This window comes from Lolium rigidum, chromosome 7 (genome assembly GCF_022539505.1).
Source record: "Lolium rigidum isolate FL_2022 chromosome 7, APGP_CSIRO_Lrig_0.1, whole genome shotgun sequence".
Taxonomy (NCBI): Eukaryota; Viridiplantae; Streptophyta; class Magnoliopsida; order Poales; family Poaceae; genus Lolium; species Lolium rigidum.
Window position 1 is genome coordinate 273,521,896 of NC_061514.1, and position 25,009 is coordinate 273,546,904.

The 25,009-nt window shown below is 41.6% G+C and overlaps 1 protein-coding gene across 1 annotated transcript; it reads right to left on the reverse strand.

Annotated features, from left to right (window-relative positions):
* Positions 1-1,589: 1,589 nt before the first annotated feature.
* Positions 1,590-5,660, reverse strand: LOC124675313 (uncharacterized hydrolase YugF-like). The gene is made up of 11 exons (XM_047211377.1): positions 5,391-5,660; positions 5,209-5,306; positions 4,982-5,079; positions 4,839-4,888; positions 4,382-4,477; positions 4,127-4,216; positions 3,752-3,841; positions 3,080-3,175; positions 2,533-2,598; positions 2,245-2,423; positions 1,590-2,158 (listed from the first exon to the last, which is right to left on the reverse strand). The coding sequence occupies exons 1-11, from the start codon at positions 5,613-5,615 to the stop codon at positions 2,149-2,151; spliced, it is 1,098 nt and encodes a 365-aa protein (XP_047067333.1). The 5' UTR covers positions 5,616-5,660; the 3' UTR covers positions 1,590-2,148.
* Positions 5,661-25,009: the final 19,349 nt, after the last annotated feature.

The following is a 25,009-nucleotide window of genomic DNA, read 5'->3' on the forward strand; positions in this document are numbered from 1 at the left end:
ATAACAAGTAGAAATCAACACTGGGAGAGTTTCCCCTATCAAACAATCAAGATCAAACCCAAATTGCTACAGCGGTGACGAGGTGCAGCGGTGGAGACAGCGGTGATGATGATGAAGATGATGGTGATGGTGATGGAGATGATGTCCAGCTCGATGGCGGTGACGATGGCGTCGATTTCCCCCTCCGGGAGGGAATTTCCCCGGCAGATCTCAGCCTGCCGGAGAGCTCTTTTCTCCGGTGTTCTCCGCCCCGCAGAGGCGGCTGTGGCTCTTCGCGACGTACCCCTCGAGCTTAGGTTTTCGGGACGAAGGCATACGCGAAGAAAAGGAGGCGAGAGGGGCTGTGGGCCCCCTCCTCACAGGGCGGCGCGGCCAGGCCTTGGGCCGCGCCGGCCTATGGGGTGGGCCCACCTCGGGTCCCCTCTTCTCCCCCTTCTGGCTCCCTTCGTCATCTGGAGAAATAGGATTTTTGGTATAATTTCCGTCAACTGTTGATCTTCCGAAATATTGCGTTCTGACGGTGCTTTTTCCAGCAGAATCCTGGCTCCGGTGCGCGATCCTCCAATAATCGTGAAACATGCAAAATAGATGAAATAACATAAGTATCACCTCCAAATATGAAATATATCAATGAATAACAGCAAATTATGATATAAAATAGTGATGCAAATTAGACGTATCAAGCCGCCTCGCGTGAGACGACCCGGGGCGAAGGTCGGGTAGGGAGGGAGGAGAGGGGGTGGGAGGAGTCGGTGGTGGAGGGGCGACGACGCAGGGAGAGCGGGCAACGGTGCTGGGAGGGTGGAGGGTGGAGGGGCGGCGGCGCGTGGAAGAACTCCTTCGCTATTGGGGTCTTCGCTCGACAGCGTTCAGATCCTTTGAGTCATGGTAGAGTTGCGCATCATGGGTCTTTTAAATGGGGAGAAGTACACTTCCCGTCCTCTGCACCAACTAGAGATGCACACAACCATAGGCATGAGTACTAAGATTTTTCATCTTTGTAAAAGATTAAAGCATAGTCTCAAAATAAATTGCATGAGTAACAGGTCTAGCTTGGACCTCAAAAAAAGGTCTAGCTTGGACCTCAAATATAAATAGGAACCTAAATTCACGTCCTTCACTCTCCCAACCAGTTGAGCTAGGCTCACTTTCTACCTCACAAGTGACATTCGATCCTAGGCCTAACTGAAATGCCAAACAGTAACCCCCGCAGCAAAACGTGCTTGTTCCCGGACACCACAAACGCACTTTTAAGAATATTCAAAAATAACATTTTAAAGTTTTAAGAAAGAAAATAAATATAAAGTAGACAATCTTTGCTTTCTACCAACTAGAACGGGAAAAATTGCAACTCGAAATATCTTATATTTGAGGCTATGCAAAAATGGCAAATTTTAAAATCTATAATAGTAAACAGTACAAACTCGCATAATCTCAAAATCTGTCAGATTTTGCCATTTTTGTACTGCCTCGAATATATGGTACCTCGGGTTCAAATTTTACGCAGTGATTGAACTTAACATTGCCTACATCTAGATGTTTTTTCAGAATTTTTAGAACTTAGAATACCAGTTAAAGTCCACACTCGCTTGCTACAGCTTATATTTTTCAGTAAAGAAGTCAGCCCCAGTTACATTTTCCGTGGAACAGAGCACTGCATCACACCCCGTCCATATGCACATATATATGTTGATGCAACGAGACAAGCTTGCTCAACCGAGACCACACCCCGTCCATATGCACATATATATGTTGATGCAACGAGACAAGCTTGCTCAACCGAGACCACAACATGTGAGTGTATGACTGCACCCACCAAGATATACATTTTTCCTACTGTTAATCTAACAGCTGACCAGCGACCTAAAGAAGAGGAGCTGACGAGCAGATGCATGTTTCTGCCTCTGCTGTTTGAGTTCTCGACTCTATAGTGCAAGCTCTTCCATCTCCACGGAAAGGATCTGGGAGCCAGTAGTTCATCAAGTCGGCTGCGCCCAGCTGGTGCAATGCAGGATGTTGCTGGGGATAAGTGCCAGACGCGTGCATCACAGGCCTCCACTAAAGTTAAGAAGATCGCAGGCGAGCGGGGATTGTGGTGCGCCCTGTACATGTTACCTCACACACGCCAGCCCAAGGGTCTTCTCCTCTTCACTGAGCACTGCAGCACATTGGACGACACATGTAAGACGCACAACACGGGGATATTCAGGCGTGAATGCAGAGTTTCAGTGCACAATGACACACCTAAGCGTTGGTACTAAATTTGATGTCAGGGAAGAAGCCTGGTCCGCCTTCTCCGCGTTATCGCTCCCGAGGAAGTCGAGAAGATATTTTGCCGCTTCCCTTGGCTTCTCGACGTGAGGAATGTGGCCGCACTGCCCTACCTGTCGTAAAATTGCGGTTGGGAGTTCTTGCTGCAATCGCTGCAGAACGCACCCAACGCATTTAAAACGGTGCACATTCGTATCTCAGGCATGCATATGTTGCAAACTAGATCGTATATGACATTTAGGCATTATCAGGTCAACTTACGTATGCTTGTTTATTGCTTATTATCCCATCATCCTCTCCCCATAAAACCAGACATTTTTGCTTCACCTATAATGAAAACATTCATAATTATCATCCTTTTGCACCACCCATTTCATTTTTCTTCATTCCAGATAGTGATACAGAAAGGTTTTAATATCCAACAGCGCAAATGCTAATGACAGAAGTACATAGTCTATAATTGTCAGTCAGCAGATGTGAATTATGTGACCTTCTGAATCACTATTGGTTTTTAAAAATTCAAGGCTTCAAGGTTGCAGCAACTGAAAATAAAAGGAAACTTTGAATCAGCACTGATGGAATGGGTAAACCTATGGTGGAAATGGTGTGTTAGCATTTAGATAGTGCCTTGTAAGAGCAGTTAGCACTCTCTTCCGTCGTCTCAAGAAAAGAGATAAGACTAATGGCTGCTACATGCGTACAACACTGTGGGTGATATCAAGATAATGAAACTAGATAAGGAACAATAAACATTTAGTATGTCCGAACAGTGAACAAAATCATAATTTGGACGTTTATAGAAAAGAACCTGCTTTATTTGGTTTAGAACATTATAGCCCCCAGTAATCATAAAATTGACCGTAGCATCTTCCCACCAAGGAAGTAGGCAATGTAGACGGCCAATCTGCAATGAATAATAGATTAATAAAGGAGAAAAACATGACTTGAAAACCCAGCAATACAGAGGAAAGCAACAATGGTCTGATTACTCATGACGATGTCAGTGCACTGTTCAAAACAGGATATCAGGTATATGTAAGCAAAATTCAATTGACAAGAAATAATCAGGTATATATATGATTTGAATACAATTATACAAAGTGCATTATTGCAGCATAAACCAATAAAGGTTTGTATAATCATTTATGTGCATCAAATAAAGTCCTTTCGGCTTAGGCTTTCTTGTTTTGGCAGTTTGTCCTTCACCACGGACAATTTGCTTTAGTTGTTTCAGTTTTGGGTTGTTAGCCTGTTTCTTGGTTGTACTGCCCTCTACCATTGGTGGTTTGTACTTTGCGCCTTCATTTGCGTTCCAATTTTAATAAACCCATTTTGATGCGTGCTTGAGAAGGAAATAAAAAGTTTCCTCAAGTATAACAGAGAAAACAGCATACTGAAAAAAGCAGAGAGAAGTAATAGACCAGCAACCAGAATATGGTAGTTGTTTCTGATCAGTTGCAAGAAATGCATAGAGGCTTACTTGAACCCAATCAAAGAATCCATCTGGAATTGTATTAAAAGCCAAGCGTGTAGCGAACAGTCGCAGAGGAAGACTCTTGAGTACAAAAACCTGGGAAGCAAAAAATTACACCGTGTTCCAGCCAATACAAATGCACATACTACTGGATAGGTTCAACGGAAATTAAAGACAACGATCTTATACAAATGGTTCCTGAGGACAAGCAAAACCATTATTAAGAACAAAGAAATATACTTAGGACTACACAGTCCGCATGGGCATCAGGACACGAAAACTAAACATGTACCAGCAAAGTATATGAAAAAAACAACAGAATGCTTCAACGCGGAAGCAATTCTACTTAGATGCAAAGGATGCAGCTCAGCAAGGACTCACCCCAGCATATGGAACAAATTTTGGCATTCTGGTCATATCTTTTGTGCCCTCAGTATATACACTTGCACCAATGAAGATTAATTTTGATACCTGCGATGAACAGGAAAATTAGCTTCTTGTGAGAAAGCTTGTGAGATTTGTCCAGCTACAGAAAGCCACATACAATTCTCATCAGTATTTTGTGGAAATTTTCATATGTGCTAGACGGATAGCTAAGAAATGGAGACAAAACAATAAGTCATAACAGGCTGGTACCGCTTCCGGGTAGTTGACTGCGAAATCAATGGCAACAGCAGCTCCGAGGCTAGGCCCAACTAGTACCATAGGCCTTTTGATGTAGGTTCTCCAAAACTGTACAAAGAGGTATTTAAGGTGTATAAGCATCATATCACTGGTCATTGTATAGCAGCGTTAGTCTGACTCAGATAGTTATGATTCTGCTTAGCACAAAGTCATAAGAACTGATCTTAGATGACTAAACATATATGAACAAGGAAAGGCTGATTGAAAACTTGCTCAAAGAAAAGCATAGTGCATGCTATCCAGACAATCCAGCCCTTGTGCAGTTCAGAGCAAGGCTGGTAACTTCAGTTACTTATCAAAATAATTCTGAATTAAAGATGAAGTCCCCAAACTAGGAAGTAGGAAGTGAATTCATCTCATCACATGGAAATTATTGACATGCACACCAGCGGTAGTTCTGAACTTGTACCTGGTAAAGATGCTCGCGCTTGGACGCAATGTCACATGGTGGTCTCGTTTCTACGATCCAAACAAGCAGTATTACAAGTGGTCCCAACTTTCAATTACTGAACCAATTCCAATGACATGCAGAGCCGAGATGGGATGGCATACCTAAATTAGAGAAGCCCCATCCAAGAATGTCCACAGCCCAGGCCTCGAGTCCAGCCTCCTCCAGCAAAGGGTAGGTGTACCTCCACTCTAAACAAGAGCTGCAGCCAATAATTTTAAAGCGTCTATCCAGACTGCTCAATGCACGGCAGAAGTACAGCATGACGCTCTGCAGCAGTACCCCGTGTACAATTATTGACACCGAAGCTAGACACTGCAAGTACGCGCACCTGTCGAAACCGTGGAGCAGCACCACCGGTTCGCTGCTCTGCTGCTGCTTGAGCGGCCTCACGCAGCTGCTCTGTATCGGGTTCTTGGAGAAGCCGGTCTGATGGTTCAGAGAAACTTGGTCAGGAGTAACGAAATTTGGAAGGAAAAAAATGTGGAGCGATTTCGAGAGAGGCTAGCTCGCCTGGACGGGCACGCGCTCGATTCGCCTGGCCAGGCGGACGGCGGCGCGGTCGCGGATGCGCTCGACCGCCTTGGGCAGGAACGGCGGGAAGTCCTTGGCGGGGGTGGTGGCGGGGGCGGCTCGGCCGGTGGCGCCGACTTCGGCGGAGGCCGCGACCCTGAACCGGGCCCTGGACGGCGCCGGAAGCGGCAGGGCCGGCGAGGAGGAGGTGAGGAGCAGCGGCATTGGTGGAGATTAGCCGCTTGCCCGCGAGCTCGTTTGGAGTGTGTTCGCTTTGCTCTGGGTTGTGCGGATGTTATGGGAGCGCGAACCGCGAAGTGGAGATGGGCAGCGGCCGCGCCGCGTGGCCCCTATGCAGCTGCCGTGGCACGGAGACGAGGGGTCGGTCTCTCTTTATCGGCGATTTACTCAAAAACGAAAGAAAAGCGCAGACTGATAATTAGCCCAACTATTTCACTCATATAACCCTTTTATGAGGACGCCACACCTTACTGTGTGGCGTCTATACGAGCGGCAGCACACATCCATGCCGATGTGGTGTGGTCGACGCTGCGTGTGGTTGACCAGCCGATGTGGCAGGACGTGTGGCACCGCTCTCATGGGCGCCACACATTGAAAGTGTGGTGCCGATGCTATCGGCGTCATACATAACAAAATAATTGCCCAAAATATACTGTAAGACAATTCTCCAGGGACTTAGCCGTTTTGGCGACCCTGTTTGTGTGGTGCCGATGCCAAGGACGCCACACTTCACAGTTTGACGCCGATGCCCTCGACGCCACACAAACAGGCTTGCCAAAACGGCTAAGGACTAAGCGTTTGGAGCCTCTGGATGTTTTCGATATATAAATTGACATGTGTGGCGCCCATGGGAGCGGCGCCACACAGTGAAGTGTGGCGCCCATGGCAAGGACGCCACACATTAACCTGTGCTACATCATGAAAAGTGCTACCATATTTCAACATTTTTTAATACAACATTGCACACAACATCTATCAGACAACATAATGCTTCAGATTACACATAAGATTCGACGACATCAAGGTTCGAATTACAATAAGGTTCGACGATATCAAGGTTCGACAACATAAAGGTTCGACAACAAGAACCTAGCCAAACGGACATCACTGCGTGGCGAAAGCTCCCTCCCCCTTCGCCTTCTTCTTCCTAGATTCTTCAGCCAGTTCTTCCTTCTCCCTTATGTCACGAGCCAGCTGAACCACCTCGTCGAAGAAACGATGGCTCTCCTCCGTCTTTGAAGCTTCCGCTTGAGCTCTTGCCTCCCTTATGCGCTCAGCCTCCTTAGCCACCTCCTCTAGGTGCATCCTGTTGACCCTCTCCCGTCTTAGTCGCACAAGTAGCATGTTCTTCTGGAATTCGGCCCTCCATGCGCGGTCCCGTTCGGCCTAAAGCTTCTCATTTATCTTCTTTTCGCGCCATAGGTATTGCTCATACTCCCTTTGCATACGGGCACGGTCGGCCATCTTCTTCTCATGCTCCTCCTTCTCCTTCCTCGCAACTTCTTCCTTCTCCCTCTTTCGCACCGTCCTCAAAGCCTCCTCCCAAACAGACTCCTCCTTGTCATTGCCCTCCCACGCCTCCTTCCCCTTGATGGGCTGAGTTGCCATACCTGAAAACAAAAGTGAAAAAACCAAAGTGAGTCACGGAATTGGAAAATAGAAAGTACAATACAATTAATATATTGGAGACACATACGGAAAAGGCCCCGCTAGGTATCCTAGCATACTACCACCCCGACGTCCACCATGGCGACCTCTAGTAAGCCCTACATGAATCCTTGGTTGCCTTGGAGGTTGTCGCCATTGTGATTGATGACTTGGAGCTTGATGCCTTGGAGCTTATTGCCTAGGACCATGTTGCCTTGGGGCTTGTTGGCTTGGAGCTTGTTGCCTTGGAGCTTGTTGGCTTGGACCTTGTTGCGAAGGAAATTGTTGGCTTCAACTTTCATGGCTTGGAGTTTGTTGGCTAGGACGTTGTTGGCTTGGAGGTTGATTTGAAGCTTGTTGGTTATTTGATTGTTGGCTTGTGCTAGCATCATTGCCCTTTGACTTCTTGTCGTTTGTACATTTTCTTCTATTGTGCCCCTTACTATTGCATGATCCACAGTTAGTTGGCTCGCGAGCCTCTTAGAATAATTTGTTTCCCGAATGATCCCATCTATCCATATCTTCGTGATACCTCTTTATCTTTCTTCTTCCACGTTTCACAACCTTCCATTCCGGATCAGGCCAAACTTGCACTCCATGATACTCCGGCCATTGTGATTGGTCCAAGTAGGGAGAAAACCTTGGAGCCCATGCCCTTTTTGTGGCTTCGATGGAGAACTCGGACTCCTGAACGATGAGCGGGTGATTATAGTCCACACGTCTAGTGCGTGCCGCTGTGAGCAAGTGGGAGCAAGCCAAATAAAGCAAAGATGGTCTCCTACATGTGCATTCACATGTCTTTAGGGACACACGGAAAGCCCGGCCTCCATGTTGGACACCACCTTGTGTGGTGCCTCCCAGCTCATTCACCGTATCTTGCACGGACCTAATGCTCATGGTAGGAAGTGATGATATCTCCGTCGAGAGCTTGTATGCAATGAACTCGGATGTGAGTTGACGGTGGTCCGGCTGCGCATCCTTGCCATCAAGCTTCGGCCCCCGGCACATGTGAGTGGCTATACAACTTGTTATGTGGCAAGAGGGTCCTTTTTTGAAAGGTCTTGCACGGACAACCCAAGGGCACCTTTTATCTACACATTTTAGCGTGTACCGCTTCTTCAAGTCCGAGTGAACAACGGTGTAAGGGCGATGATGCTTAATCGAGAACTCCTTCAACCATACTTTCAATTCCAAGAAGGTATCAAACGTGAGCCCTTTAGAGATCAAAGCCGTCTTCGCATTCACATCTCTCTTGGAAATTGGCCTAGCTCCAAGAAGTAAACTTTTGCCACCATCAACCACGGCTCCATCCGCAAGACTAACATCACGGAACAATGGTATCCGAATATCCCGTCCGGTTGGCTCTTTCGGCTTCCTTAGCCGTGAAGCCATCCTCATCAACTTCTTCATCGCGTCCATCATCATCCGAGTTTGAGGCATAGCATCGGGAATAAGGAATGGAGTGGTCCATGTCCTCTTGCGTCAAATATGTATCCAAATCACCGACATTGTTGTCATTCATCTCGAAACCATTATCACCATCGTCATGCTCGTCATACTCCTTCTCCAACGGAGGATCTTGGGCAATGGGAGATTGGACAATGGGAGATTCGGTGGCTTCTTCTTGGCTCATGGGTGGTGGACTCCTAGCTTCAACGGGGGAGGAGCGCCGGTTAAGGTCAAGCTCCATATGAGCATCAACCGTCTTGGTTGCAAACAACTCCAAAGCCTTGTCTTGTGACTCGGCCACCGTCTCCTTGTAAATGGACCAACGTTGCTCGGAGTTGATACGCATTGTCTTCCAACGGGTGTGCATTCCAAACCCCACATTATGTCTTCCCTCTAGCTCAACACCATCATTTGGCTCATTCCAATTCAACTCAATCCTCACTTGTGCTGCCACCTCGGCAAAGGTTGGGCTAAGGTTAAACACCAAGTCAACCTCTTCCGGGTCCGGCTCTAGGTTTCCCTTCAAAAAAGCATCCTTGTCCACATGATGAACATGAACAATTCTTTCCATCCCCCTAGAATATTGTCAACAACACATACATACATGTGTTCATTAGTTACCATAATCAACACAAATCAACCGTGTGCAGCGTCGACCACGCCACGTCGGCATGGATGTGTGGTGCCGCTCGCATGGACGACACACAGTGAGGTGTGGCGCCAATGGGAAGGGCGCCACACAAAAGGGTTAGATGGGTGAAATAGTTTGGTCAGAGGGTCAGTCTGTGCTTTTCTTTCAGAAAAGGGTTATTTTTGTGTAAAGGCCTCTCTTTATCTTGGAAAAAGTTAGGAAAAAACTAAATTGAACGCCCAAATCAATCTTGGAAATCTCATCAAATTTCAATTGCAGCCTGAATCACAAAGCAAATTTAACGGTTTGGAGCAACTTTTTAGTTGTATCCCCACATACAACTTCAAAAACTCAGTTGCAACCTTATTCGAAGTTTTAAAAAAAAAACTCATCTGCAATCCAACTTATAACTCATATGCATGAATCACGATGTAATCATACAATGTAGGACTTAACTCACCGTTAACTTAGTTCTCAGCTAACAAAACAGCTATTTTAAACCCTAAACTCGTTTGCTCCACCGGGAGTTACAATCCTATCCAAGATTAAGTCTGCTTTTGCTTAGATCCCACTTATAAGAACCTTCTTCCCCAATCTTCAATTTATATGTTCCCCATGACACATGAACTCCCCTATCAATTGTGATGAGAACCTCTAACTTTGCAAGCGAGATTGTCGTCGGCGACGAGGAACTCGAATGCCATGTTGGGGAGTGGATAGTACACTGTGGGAGTAGGCCTCTCAAGGCTCCAACAGACGACTGTGTAATTGGGTTACCTAAGCCCGTGCGGGTATAGGTCTCTATGCGCAACCGTGCTCGCGGCAGAGCAACCTGAGCAGAGCATCTGACTAGAGGCATATTCCACTCGTGGGATCCCCCTGCGACGAGAGACAACACCAAGGATGTGTTCGAGAAGGCCGCCTGCATAGTGCTACCACTTAGCCCCAAATTGTGAACCTTGGCTGAGGAGGAGGAATTGTCCTCAACCACGTAGGTGAAATTGTCGCTAGAGACGAGATAGACAAATGAGCCCGTGGCTAGGGCGGGGTAGTGGCCAGAGCCCCTACACCATCACATCTTGTGCGCCTCCGCGTCATATGCCGATAAGTGGTCGTTATCGATGGGAGGTCCACAAGTGGGGCCACGCCCCTATAAACCTGTCTGAGATTCATCGGCGCGGTAGGCTTGGGAGGCTTGTAGATGAGCATGGAGGCGTGTGGTTGTTCAGTCGATGATGCATGGGTTTTACTATGCAAACCAACATTTGTTTAACTTGGATCAACAATAGAGTTATTGTAGTAATTGTAGCAGAAAATATTTATTAAAGTTTGTCCCACGAAAGCATTGTGAATGTTAACATAGCCCCACAATTGTGTTGTCAGGTGCGGCCACGTTCACACCCAAACAAAGGTTTGGATCTATCCTACTCTATAAGTTACTGAAAATGCAATAATTGAGAGATTGTGAGTAACTAGTTGAACACGGATAAAGTAAACAAGAAAGGTGATGTAAATGTAGTATTCAATACAGTAGAGGCAGCGTCTAGGCTTTCCGCCTCACTAGTACTAGAGGGGCAACCATGTAGCCATCCCATGAAATTACACAAGATACTTCTTTAGATAAATAATCGATCTCATATGGTAATCGAGTTGTCACAGGTGTGTACTACAAAGAGCCTCGCGTGTTGTCACTCTTGCAGGACAATAATACACTCTAAACCAAAGGGTCACATGAACTCGTTTATCTCATGTCTGTCACTAGAGCGAAGAGTAATTTACTAGATGGAACTACAAGGTCTAACATTGCATACTAGATCATACCTCACCCTAGAATCAAATCAATTACTCAAAAAGAGATGAACACATAGAAAACTCCATTTAAATCATCATCTTTTTCGAAAAGGAGACTTAGCCCCAGCATCTACATCGATTGATGCATGCGGCCTTTTGTTACTTCATTGAAATCATCATGTTCAATCTTACACATACTAGAACTAGAACAAGGGGAATAGAGAACGAGACACTCATGTAGATGATGATGATGATAACGATGAACGGTGTGCACGGTGACGGTGAGGGCATCTCCTTCTCATCCTATTGCTTGGATGATGTGGTGGTGTTGATGGAGATCTAATGGAGGCATGGCGGCGGTAGGGCTCCGCCTTAAGGGTATGTGTAGAGAGGCCTCTTAGGTGAGCATATTTCTTGTAGTGAGGGCACCTCCCCCTTGGCTTCTCCCCTCTTTATATAGGTCCAGGAGGGCCCTTGGCACCCCACAATACCGTCCTTATGACTTGGGGAAACCCTAGGGACGATCGGGGGCCGAAAGAATGAAGAAGTGCATGTTTTATGGAGGTTTTCGCGGCCTGGATGCCGCTATACAAGAAGCCAAACGGGCACGGCCTGCTGATGGCGTTGAGACTCCAAGTGCAGAGTGTTGTGTCAGCAGAGTATTTTCCCCACAAGGGTGACTCGAGGGTTTATATGGAACTCTCGGGAAACTGAGCAAAGAGCGTTATCTCCCTCTCTTCTTCTAGAAATCCTGGAAAGTAAAATAAAATCCTTGTGTTCCCAACTCCACTGTGTGGTTGTCAAACACAAGGTTTCGCGTAAGTAAATAAAACACAAGTAGTAATAAAAAAGTAAACTAGATAAAATAAAGTAACTAGGTAAAACAGTAAAGGGTTGATTGTTTTGGGTGTATTGGATGCAAATAAGAAAAGTAAATATTTTTTGTATTTTCGGATTAAAATAGTGCAGGAAAATAGAAAACAAGATAAAAGTAAGATAAAGGTGTGTGATAAAAAGTGGACCGGGTTTCATGGGTTCACTTGACTATTCTCTCTTTTAAGTTGTAGTGGACAATAAAAATTCATCAATGAGATATGAAGATGCAAAATAATAACATGTGAAAGATACGCATTCATATGGGCATCATGCCATAACATAGAGATGATGCAACACATCTCTCTTATACTCCACAAGAAAGGAATAACTCCATGCAATCTTGTATTAAGAATTAACTGAGCATAGCCATAAGTATTTTGACATGATGTTTGAATATTAAATAAGCTACCTTGAACAAACAAGATCATCACTTTTGTCACATGATGAACATAGCACATGCATTCACTTTATACCTAGTGAGGTAGCAAAAGAAAAGGCAAAACCATAATAGATCATAAATTTTTTGTCACAATCCTATCATTTAATCCATGTTACTTCATCTAATACACACATCACCCCACACACGCTCTTACATATAAGTTGGATCAGAACAAATACTTAAGAACTGGATACATAATATGCAACTATCAATACATCTTGCACATAATATGATAAGATCTCATTGCACAATATCAAAGAATAAGGATTCACCACATAGGTATTACAAATATGGCCATAATCATGTAGGGCATCTCATATGGCACTAAGAACTATGAAGAACATGAGAGAAATAGATCAAGCTACTACCACAAACCCGTATTCCAGAGGTGGACTACTCCCCATTGATCATGGTGATGATGGTGAAGACGTTGGAGAAGGTGAAGATCCCTCCGGTGATGATCCCAGTGGAGTTTCCCCCTCCAATCTTCGTTGTTGCAGCCTCTGTTTTTGTGTTTCTATCTTCTGCGGCGCTCTCTTCCCGAGAATTTTTCGGGGCCATATATAGAGTTATTTTAGGTCAAAATACGTCGGTGGGCAAAAGAATCAAGTGGATTGGATGATCGACGGTCGAAAGAGGGTGGGTGGCGCACCCTACATGTTTGGGCGCGCCACCTAACCTATTTTGGGCCTCAGGCTCATCTAGATCTGCTTCCAGGTTCCAGGGTGCTTCTCCCGATGAAAAAGTGAGGCTCCAAAAATCTCAGGTCAATTTGACTCTGTATAGGTCTGTGAAAGTGAAAAATACGCGAAACAGGGAATTCATGTTCTGCAGAGTTATAAACCAAATAAAGGGGATCACTGGTAAATCCTCATAAATCAATGTAAATCATGGTATTATCATCATATATGTTGCAAATATTTGAGAATTCAATATGATAAAGGACAAATTCATGTATGCATTTACATGCATCAACATCCCCAAGCTTAACATATGCTCGTCCCGAGCATAAAGATGACAAAACTAACATGAACTTTGGAGTTTATTATATATAGATTCTAATAATCGTGCAAAGTATCACAAGGTTCACTCAATAAAGAATGACAATAAGTAATATGAACTCATAAAATGATAACTCTTACATTTTACAATGCATAATAGTAAACGACATTGTAAGAAACATGAATGATAAGTAATATGAATCATAAAGCATGGTTGGGAGAATCCTATAGAATTGTTGGGAGAATCTTTGTCCTCTGTTTTCTTGAACATTTCTTTTGACTCTTGAAAACAAGAAAGTAAGTAGGGAATGTATGTGCTAAACCTCCAACAAAATAAGAAGTAAAGAGAATAAAACAAGGTTTTGAGATATGCAATTCATGTCAACAATAATAATAAGGATGGGATACCATGCATCTCTTGTGTGGAGATATCTATGTGTCATGTGTTTTACTTGTTATGAGTTAATGTTGCCTCATTTTCTTGATTGCTAAGGATTACACCTCTTGTTACTCAGCTCTGGGTTACCAAGACTTTTGAACACACATGCTTCAGCAAGTAGCGCAATGGGGTAACTTCATGTCGCTTGTACAAAGGACCAAAGGAGATGGATATCTCAACTATAGGCCATCCATACCGGGACAATATGAACAACAAACGTTGAGCATCCTCTCTAACTCTCTCTCTCTCATTTTTTTTCTAACTCTTTTTTCTTTCCTTTTCTTTTCTTTTTCCACTCTCTCTCTCTCTTTTCACTAACTCTTTTTCTTTTACTTTTTTCACTCTTCCTTTTGAGGATGCTCTTTGCTGAAACATTCACCATGATTAGGCATGGCTTCGGTTAGCGGCCAATTGCTCTTCTCTAACATGCATGCATACTTACTCTTGATAACCTCCACTTATTCCACAAGAGATAATCATCAAAAAACAAAAGAAATGATTATCAACACAGGGTGCAATACCCCGATGGTGAAATTTTGAAAGATGTCCCCCGTAAGTGTGGTTATGGTCTAGCTCATTATTTATAATCAGTCAAACCCACAACATGCATAGCGGTATTTTTCTTCCAAACTTTACTTTCTTGAGCTTTAAATTACACAAAAAAATGAGATTTTGAAGAGGTTGGGGGCATAACACACACATTATACTTGGAATAGGAAGTGCTATATAGGTAGGTATGATAGACATTGGATTTGAGTTGAGCTTGGAAACAAGTATATGCTTGTGTAAAAATTCAATTCTTTTGGCTAGCAATAGGTCTAAAAGCATGCAGTAGTATCCATAGAGCTATTCATTCATCATCAAACAATGATACTTAAAATTAAACATCTATGTATACTAGTAAGAAGTAGAACTGAATAAGGAACATATCAAATAATCACTCAATAGAGCATGTGAAACTAGAAATACCATACATGAAATAAATTTCACCTTTAGACATTCCTCCTTTTCTTTTATAATCATGCAACTTAATTGTGTAGGGCTATAAAAGCACACCTCAAGCCGGAGTAAACAAGCTCCACAATGGATCATACTTTCACTAGTGGACACTCTCAACAATGATCACATAACTGAATAAATAAATGCTACTCTTAAACACTCTCTTGTTGGATAACAAACACCATTCATTGTGTAGGGCTATAAAAGCACACCTCAAGCCGGAGTAAACAAGCTCCACAACATCCGGAGTTCATATTAAAGTAACCTCTAGAGTGCATAATAGACCGTTGCAATTTAGACCGAGTACTAACATAGCATACACACTGTCACCAATAGCTATGAAAGGGGGAATAGATCACATCAATACTATCATAGTAATAGTTAACTTCATAATCTACTAGAGATTACAATCATAACCTACGCCAAGTACTACATGATGCACACACTGTCAACTTTACATCATGGAGGAGGAATAGACTACTTTAATAACATCACTAGAGTAGCACATAGATTAATAGTGATACAAAGCTCATGATCACATAAAGATCACACCATGGGGGAGAGAGATGAACCACATAGCTACCGGTAGAGCCCTCAGCGTCGGGGGAGAACTACTCCCTCCTCATCATGGGAGACAGCAACGGCGATGAAGATGTCGATGGAGTCGATGGAGATGACTCCGGGGGCTATTCCCCGTCCCGGCGGCGTGCCGGAACAGAGACTTCTGTCCCCCGAAACGGAGTTTCACGATGGCGGCGGCGCCCCTGGAGTCTTTCTGGAGTATGATTGATTGATGTAGGGTTTTCGCGTCGCTGATACGTCTCCAACGTATCTATAATTTCTTATGTTCCATGCTAGTTTTATGACAATATCTACATGTTTTATCCATACTTTATATCGTTTTGATGCATTTTCTGGAACTAACCTATTAACAAGATGCCGAGGTGCCAGTTCCTGTTTTCTGTTGTTTTTGGTTCCAGAAAAGCTGTCCGGGCAATATTCTCGGAATTCGACGAAACAAAAGACAAACCTCTTATTTTACCGAGACGGACCCAGAACACCGAAGGAGAGACGGAGAGGGTCCAAGGGGGCCCCACACCACCTGGCGGCGCGGCCAAGAGGGGGGGCGTGCCCAGCCATGGGGTGGGCCCCCCAGGTACCCCCTCGCGCTGCCCTTTCGCCTATATATTCCTCGCGACGCGAAAACCCTACATCAATCAATCATACTCCAGAAAGACTCCAGGGGCGCCGCCGCCATCGTGAAACTCTTTTTCGGGGGACAGAAGTCTCTGTTCCGGCACGCCGCCGGGACGGGGAACTGCCCTCGGAGTCATCTCCATTGACACCACCGCCATCTTCATCGCAGTTGCTGTTTCCCATGATGAGGAGGGAGTAGTTCTCCCCCGGGGCTGAGGGCTCTACCGGTAGCTATGTGGTTCATCTCTCTCTCCCATGGTGTGATCTTTATGTGATCATGAGCTTTGTAATCTAGTTGAATATGTAGATGTTACTCTTGTCTATTATGCACTCTAGAGGTTACTTTAATATGAACTATGGAGTTACTCTCCACGGTGTGATGGTGACAGTGTGCGCACCGTGTGTGATTCCTTTATGAAGTTGTGGAGCTTGTTTACTCCGGCTTGAGGTGTGCTTTTATAGCCCTACACAATGAATGGTGTTTGTTATCCAACAAGAGAGTGTTTAAGAGTAGCATTTATTTATTTAATTATGTGATCATTGTTGAGAGTGTCCACTAGTGAAAGTATGATCCCTAGGCCTTGTTTCTAAGCATTGAAACACCGTTTCCAACAAGTTATGTTACATGTTCGCTTGCTGCCATCTTTATTTCAGATTGCAATTACTACTTACAATCATCCATATTACTTGTATTTCACTATCTCTTCGCCGAACTAGTGCACCTATACATCTGACAAGAGTATTAGGTGTGTTGGGGACACAAGAGACTTCTTGTATCTTAATTGCAGGGTTGCTTGAGAGGGATATCTTTGACCTCTACCTCCCTGAGTTCGATAAACCTTGGGTGATTCACTTAAGCGAAACTTGCTGCTGTTCTACAAACCTCTGCTCTTGGAGGCCCAACACTGTCTACAGGAATAGAAGCGTGCGTAGACATCAAGCTATTTTCTGGCGCCGTTGCCGGGGAGGTAAGGTAAAAGGTATTCACATCCTCCGACTACTAAGCTATTTCCTAGCACTGTTGCTGGTGTGTGAGTGCTCGAAGCTATTTCCTTTTGATCCTGCAATTGCATCTTTTTGTTTCTTGTTTTTATTTTCACTAGTTAGGCATGATGGTAAATAACTGAGCTTTTTAATCTATTTCCTGAGTTAAGACATGAATTGTTTGATGCGAAAATTCAAAAACCTATGGAACCTTATTTGCATGCTAGTAGCAATGTTATTAGTATGAACGCAATTACTGCTAATGCTATGGAAAAGTCTAAGCTTGGGGAAGCTAGTTTATATAAAAATAATCTTTTTTGCTCCTCAGCTTTGGAAGAAGTATTTTGCCTTGATGCTTTGTCTCCAATATGTGGTGATTCGAATGATGCTTGTGATATTCCAAATCCACCTACTGAAAGTATTCCCTTCAACATACCTATGAAAATTGTTGAACTTGCTATGAACAATTGCTATGTTGGAGATGGGACTGTCCATCCTAGTGATCATTTACTCTTTATACATGAATTATGCGGGTTATTCAAGTGTGCATGTATTTCTATGGATGAAGTTAGGAAGAAACTATTCTCTATGTCGCTGTCTGGTAAAGCGGCGCATTGGTATAAATTGCTGAAGAATGGGGATTCTCTTGATTGGAAGGATATTGTACCTCTATTTTATTCAAAATTCTATCCTACAAGTGAAATTCACAAAGACCGGAACCGCATATATAATTTCTGGCCTCATGATGGAGAGAGTATCGCCCAAGCATGGCCCCATTCATGAGCTTCCTGGTAATATCATCATTGATAATTTCTATGCAAGACTTTCTTTTCAAGATAAAACCTTGCTGGATACTACTTGTTCTGGATCATTTACACGCAACAAAGAAGAGTTTAAATGGGACCTTCTTGATCGGATTCAGGAGAATACTGAAGATTGGGAGAACGACAAAGGTAAAGAATCAGGTATAAACTATGAATATGAATGCATTAAGTCTTTCATTGAAACTGCTGATTTTCGAGAGCTTAGTGCTAAATATGGTCTTGATCCTCAAATTATGGTCGATTGCAATAGAGCCTTTGCTTCTCATATTAATATTCCTAAAGAAAATTGGTACATGTATCATGAACCTTTCAAAGACACTTGCATGGAAAATGAAACTGTTATTAATGATTGCAATGAACATGCTCAAACTTCTGAAAATGCTATTTCCTATAAGCATGTTAATTTTTGTGGAATTCATAGACCTTGTGAAAAGAATAAAATTGAAGAAGAATATTGTATCCATCACGGGAATGAAAAAACTAGAAAGTGGTCTAGGGCTCTAGATGATCTTGGTGAAAAAGTTTGTGCCCTCTATCCTTTTATTTGTGAACTTTGCCATAGAGTGGGTCAGTTTAATTTTCAATGCTCCTCCAATGATAATTCGAACCTCATGAGTGCTGCAAATTTTTATTGTGATGGTGAAATCACTCCTAATCAGCATGATGAACTTACATTATTTTTGGAGTGTGAAGAGTTATTGAGAAAAACTTCTTTGGTGGATATGAGTGCTCTTGATATTAATAGTGTCCTGCATGGGTGTCTTTCTTATTGCATTATAATTGCCATACAAATACTTACATACAAAATATTTTAGAAGATGACACTTTGCTAAAATATGATAGGACCGCTGTGTGTTTTGAACTTATTAATGGAAAGGAGGAATCCTCCCAAGTTTCTTCTATTGTTTCTGGAAATAAATCAGGTTATGTGGAGAAGCCTCCCTTCAAGCCTCTTCCTCCTAAAGAAGGGAACGAGGAGAAGGAAAAGAAGAAGAAGAAGAAGGGAACGAAGAAGAAGAAGAAGAAGAAGAAGAAGAAGAGGGGGAATAAAAAGAAAGAGGTAACGGCATATCCCCGCGTGTATGAGATAACGATAGGTAGCCGTAAGTATGTTGCTTCTAATGATTATTATGATAATGAATCTGAGTACAATGATCTTCCTATGCCCTTTACCTACATTAGTGATTATGATTTAGAAGAGCACACTACTTTTGATATTGAAAATCTCTGGGAAACTAATTCTGAAAATGAGGATGTTAATAACTGCCATAGTATTAGTACTATCCATGCTTCTTCCCATAATGATATAGAAAGCTCTAAGCTTGGGATGAGGTGTTTGAAAATCCTTTTGCTATTGATGATTATATGTTTGATACATCTACTTCTTGTAACAACGATGGTATGATTACATATGAACACACTGTGGAAGATAATAACTATTCTATCTATTATTATATATTAAAAGTAAATTACGGGCTAACCAGAAAAAAGAGAATTACGCTAGAAATTCCCACAAAAATTAGAAACATCGGACCGTTTATTTAATAGACTGACAATTTATAACCATTAGATTAGCCTTAGGTAAAAATTACCCACCATTGCCATTACAACAATAATAAACATACCATGTATAACCCCCTCACCATTTTATTCTATTTTTCTTTTTATCCACACAACTTGGCCGCCGCATCAGGAAGGCCACACGCCCAGACCTAAACCTAGGAGCGTATGCTTTTCTCTATGCCATGATGCATCAGGCTATCACGATGCATGCATCACCAAAGAAGGAGACTCCGTACATCTCATAAGATTTCAAGAGCTACAGCACTTTCCGTGTCCAGATGTGCATGCGGACAAGATCGGGGGTCGCCACCGAGCGTGAGGAGAAAACAGATCCTGATCAAGAAGGAACTAACAAGATCGGATGTACCGCCACTAGCGGCCGCGAGGGTAAAACCGATCCGATCAATGACGCCACTAATTAAGGGCCGTGAGGAGAAAACCGATCGTGGTCAGGAATTTTCATCCGCTAGCGCAACCCCCTCCGCCTAGGTTGTCATGAAGCATGCGAAGCTAGCATATGCATGCATCGCCAAGGCAACATAGAATCCAAGCATGCATTCGATCAGGAGAGCTGCACATCTTCACGTGGCCTGGGTGTAGCGCGTGGATGAGATTAAAGGGAAAAAACTGATCTTGGTCAAGGATGCACGGACAAGATTGGGAGGTGATGCCGCCGGCCACGAGGAGAAAATAAATTCTGGCTCGCTCCAGCCCAACCCTAGGTTCAAGCCGTTCGTAGAAATCCACTGCTCCTTAGTCCCGGCCACGATCCATGATGACGGCAAGCAGGCGTTGTCATTCGGTTCTACATCAAGGGCACATGTATTCGTGGTCGATCTCTAAACATGGAACGCGGAAATAGATTGATCTTTGAACGGAGCTCTGAACATGGAAGATGGAACATGCCTCTACTCCCGTCCACCCACCCCTCCTGTGAGTTTATGACTTCGTCTCTCCAATCCCTAGAAGCAGAGTAGTTTCAGTGCATCTTCTGCTTCTTTCGACCTTCTGCAGGAACGCTGACATTCCTCGCTTCGTCCTGTCCACGACAGATCACACCGGCTGCCCTAGATGTGTTGACGCCATACAGAAAACGGGGGATCATGGTCTGTTAACAGTTTGCTTTGTGTTTCCTTTCTAAGAGTTTTGTCATTGTTGTCATTTTATTTTCCACTTTTGGTAGCACTTTGGTAGCACATTGTGAAGTAACGTGTATATATTCAGCTTACTTTAGCCATGTGAACATCTCGACTTCTTCTTTACAAAGATTAACTCAAAAAATAAAGGGTTGCCATGATTTTTTTATAACAAAGTACACTGTTGTACCATTTACAGTGCAGGGACACTAACATGAAGATTTCCGTAGCAGTATTTGGATTGAAATACATTCAATAAAATTTAAGCATACATGTACATGAAGATTATAATGCAGGAGTAGAATTAATTCACATAACATGCTATTAAGAAGAGAAGGCTATTATCTTTCAATAACCTATTGTTCTCTTTTCCTAATCTTATCTATCTTGGAAACACCAGTGTTGTGTTGTTGTTTTAGGTGTGCTTTACACTATAGAAAAACATGAGGATATCAAAGAGAATCGGGTTCGAAATGTCACTATCTAAGATAAGTACTTAGGGCTGAGGTGTGGATGAGAGTAAAGGGAAATTTCAAAGTTTGCAATGAAAACTTTGCAAAACATTAAAGTTGAGGCACATCATTTGTTACTTGGATAACATGGTGGTTGATCTTGGTACATTTTGTTATAACTTGAAATATATGTTTTGTTAAATTTGCTAAACTACCCTTCCCAGTTGGTTACATTGATACCGAAATATCCTCATTTTCTATTAGATTTCATCATTTCAAGATCTAGGTGCAGTTAAACCTTTAAAATGTTGTTTTAACCGCTAGAGGAGACCAATGAATTAATCTAATGAGGTATTTACCTATCTTTTTTATCATAGACTGATGATGAACATATGAGAAGTCACTGGGTTCCGATTAAAATCTCTTTTCATACAAGTAAAACTCTTATGATTTTATACCATTTTAACATGTTGTTGTTCAATAAGTTCCATATTTTACTATGTCCATAGTATTGTGGGACTAACATCATCATCTGGACTTATATTGACATGCTATTTAAAGCAAGGTAACACTAAATATATCATATATGTTTTGAAAAAATGGAACAATTTTTTTTTCATGCAAACGTGGGAGATTGAATGATTCATTGATGCCTTTGAATGGAGATTTTGGTAGTAGCTGCTCTTGAAGAAATTAACCAAATAAATATATACTCAATTCTTTGATTTTCCTAACTTATGATAGGAATTCATAAAACAATATTAGAGTTGTTATTTCCTTGAGTACAGTGGCATCAAAATGATCGATGGGTCTATATAATAGTTCTCCAAGAATGTTCTCATGAAATTTTGGTGTTCATACAGAAATATTTTTGGTGCATCGTCATGAAGAACCTTCCTTGAAATCATATAAGGTTCTCGATTTTGCTGCGCTCTTCTCTAACGTTATTGCGTGTTTCAGCCTCATAATTAAATTAATTTTCATTGTGATATGTTCGAGATATGTTTTCGTAATCATCCCAAATCGGGCACTCACCTCAACCTCTTCATGATTTTGTTGTGAATCCAGGCATATTCTGAAGAATACGTGAAATTAGCCACTCACAATGTAAATTCGAACTAATTGACGTTATTCGAAAATGCAACTATAATGTAGTTGTGTGTACTTCCATCGTATTTACTATGTACATGTGACCAAATAATGTAGTTCAAAGATTACAATATGGAAATACTTTGTTCAGTTATATGCAACCATTACTGTACAGTGTGTGCTTACAACAAGATACCGATACTGATTAACCAATAAGTACCATTGTTTTTTCTTCTTCAACAAAAATTCCAGGAGAATCAACTGATGAATTTTCACAAGGTATACCATGTTAGTGCTAAAGTAGCTATAAGTTACGACGGTGGTGCACGTTTCTCAATAAAAGATTTTGAACTATTGAAATAATAGACATATTATATGGTTGCTCATATTCATGAAACCAATTCATGGCTTAGTGCATTTCAGATACATGGCATTCTAAATTATAAGATTCTACAGCTTTCGCAAATACAAATGTTTGTTATAGTATCACACGTGTGTTATATATTTTGAATCATCTTAAGTTGTGGCAAGAAGTTGTTATGCGATGTATGGGAGTTTAATAAAGGCACAAGGTTGATCCACGACATCTGAATTATATTAAAGGTTAGATCTAAAATTTATGACTAGGATTTAATGTTTTACGTAATATGCGTAGGCATATGATTTTTTGGACATAAAAAACATATCACATTATTAACCTACCGCTTTGAAGAAAACAAAAGAGTTTGTGCACAACACGGGTATAACCCACCCACGCGTGCAAGTCAAAAAATATTGTAAACTTAGAACATTCCAAGTGAAAATACATGAGTATTGAGGCATAAGCTTAGAGTGGAAGGTAACAAGTGCTAAGCTATAAAGTTTAAACTTATTTTCCAATTCAGAATTAGTATATAAAATAATGAAGAGATAATTATTATTGTTAAAATTAGAATATAAACATAAAAACCTTCACATCAGGTCAGCATATAAATTCACCCTGGCTGTCTGATTGGCCACTAAAGTTTAAACAAACCGGTGGAGATTGAAATGGTGGATGGTTCCGCGACTAAATTTTATGACGAATGGACATTATTCAAATTTTAATTTACAAGAGATATATTGTTCACATTTTTGGTGATTGAGGATTATATATAGCATGTACACTCTCCTCAAATTTGTGCGCATCTATTTCTTACATTTTAGTATTTTGTTAAAACATACAATAGGTGAAACACATACCTTTTTTATATTGATTTTCATGCCTTCCCACGGTTTATGGTCCGTTTAAAGGTAATAGCGCTTGATGGATGTAGAAACGATGGGCGATTGTGCAATCATAAATTTTATTGTACGTGTAAAAACATTCAAAAAAAGTTTCCAATGATATATTTAATTGATCAAAAGAATGTTCGAAGCAATATCTTAAGCTATCGTACGCGTCTGTTAAACCGATCCGGAGGAATCAATGACACCACCGTTGGTCATTGATATTATTATATTCAGAATAGATCAAAAATTATTCACCCTTAATTTAAAATTAACTCACCCACGTGTAGATGGTATTTATTTTAGCATACCATTTATGTTAATCTAGATCTCTATCAGCTCCTAGCATATCATAAATATATGTATAAAATAAAAAAAAATTACATGGTAAAGATGATGCCCTCGCATTTGCGAGGGCCACCTTGCTAGTTTCGTATGATGATACTATGCCTCCAATCTTTGACAATTATTATGAAGAATACTATGACACAGGTTATAATTATCCTTATGAGAAACTTGTCATAGTCATGATGGGATTGCCAAAAACCATTCCCTTAGTATGCAACTTGTTTACCATGTTCAAATTCTTGATAATGATCCTGCTCCAATTACTATTAATGAGAAGAGTTTTTCTTATGAAAAAATTAATGATACTTTTATACATATGAACCATGATAAGAATGTTTTAAGTGATGGTTATATTGTGGATTTCATCAATGATGCTACTGAAAGTTATTATGAGAGAGGGAAACATGGTTATACGCATCTTAATATATTAAGTTTCCCCTCTTTATGTTGAGAATCTTGAAGTTGCGCGCGTGTTGCCTTTCTATGCTTGTTGCATTATGCTTACATGACTTGTTTATTTACAAGATTCCTTTTCATAGGAAGTGGGTTAGACTTAAAAGTATTTCTTATTTGCTTTTGACGCTCTCTTTTTCTTCAACTCTTATTTCTTGCGAGAGCATCATTAAAATTACTGAGCCCATCTTAATGGCTATAAAGAAAGCACTTCTTGGGAGATAACCCATGTTTTATTTTGCTACTGTTTTATTGTGTCTTGGAAGTTGTTACTACTGTAGCAACCTCTCCTTATCTTTATTTTATTGCATTGTTGTGCCAAGTAAAAGTCTTTGATAGTAAAGTTGATACTAGATTTGGATTTCTGCGCAGAAACAGATTTCTAGTTGTCACGAATTTGAGTAAAACTCTTTGTTGGTATTCGATCCATGGAAATCCGAGCTAATTAGGACAAGGTGCGAGCACTATTGGTATTCGATGCATGAGGCTTGCAACTTATAGGATGTTTTATGCATAACACAAATGAATTATTATTACCGTTGACAAAATTATTTCCATGTTTTCAAAATAAAAAGCTCTAGCACAAGAGTAATCACTGCTTCCCTCTGCGAAGGGCCTTTTCTTTTACTTTATGTTGAGTCAGTTTACCTACTTCTTTCTATCTTAGAAGCAAACACTTGTGTCAACTGTGTGCATTGATTCTTACATACTTGCTTATTTGCATTCATCATATTACTTTGTGTTGACAATTATCCATGAGATATACATGTTGAAAGTTGAACGCAATTGCTGAAACTTAAATCCTCCTTTGTGTTGCTTCAAAACCATCTATTAAGAATCTATTGCTTTATGAGTTAATTCTTATGCAAGACTTGTTGATGCTTGTCTTGAAAGTACTATTCATGAAAAGTCTTTGCTATATGATTCAGTTGTTTAGTCATTATCTTTACCGTTGCTTTGAATCACTTCATTCATCTCATATGCTTTACAATAGTATTGATCAAGATTATGTTGGTAGCATGTCACTTCAGA

Excerpts from the sequence above, each read along its gene's own strand:
- LOC124675313 (XM_047211377.1), bottom strand. The coding sequence starts at position 5,615 with ATGCCGCTGCTCCTCACCTCCTCCTCGCCGGCCCTGCCGCTTCCGGCG. Across the intron at positions 3,176-3,751 it reads GATTCTTTGATTGGGTTCAA|ATTGGCCGTCTACATTGCCT; the intron begins GTAAGCCTCTAT and ends TATTCATTGCAG. Across the intron at positions 2,599-3,079 it reads TTCTAAACCAAATAAAGCAG|GTGAAGCAAAAATGTCTGGT; the intron begins GTTCTTTTCTAT and ends TTTTCATTATAG.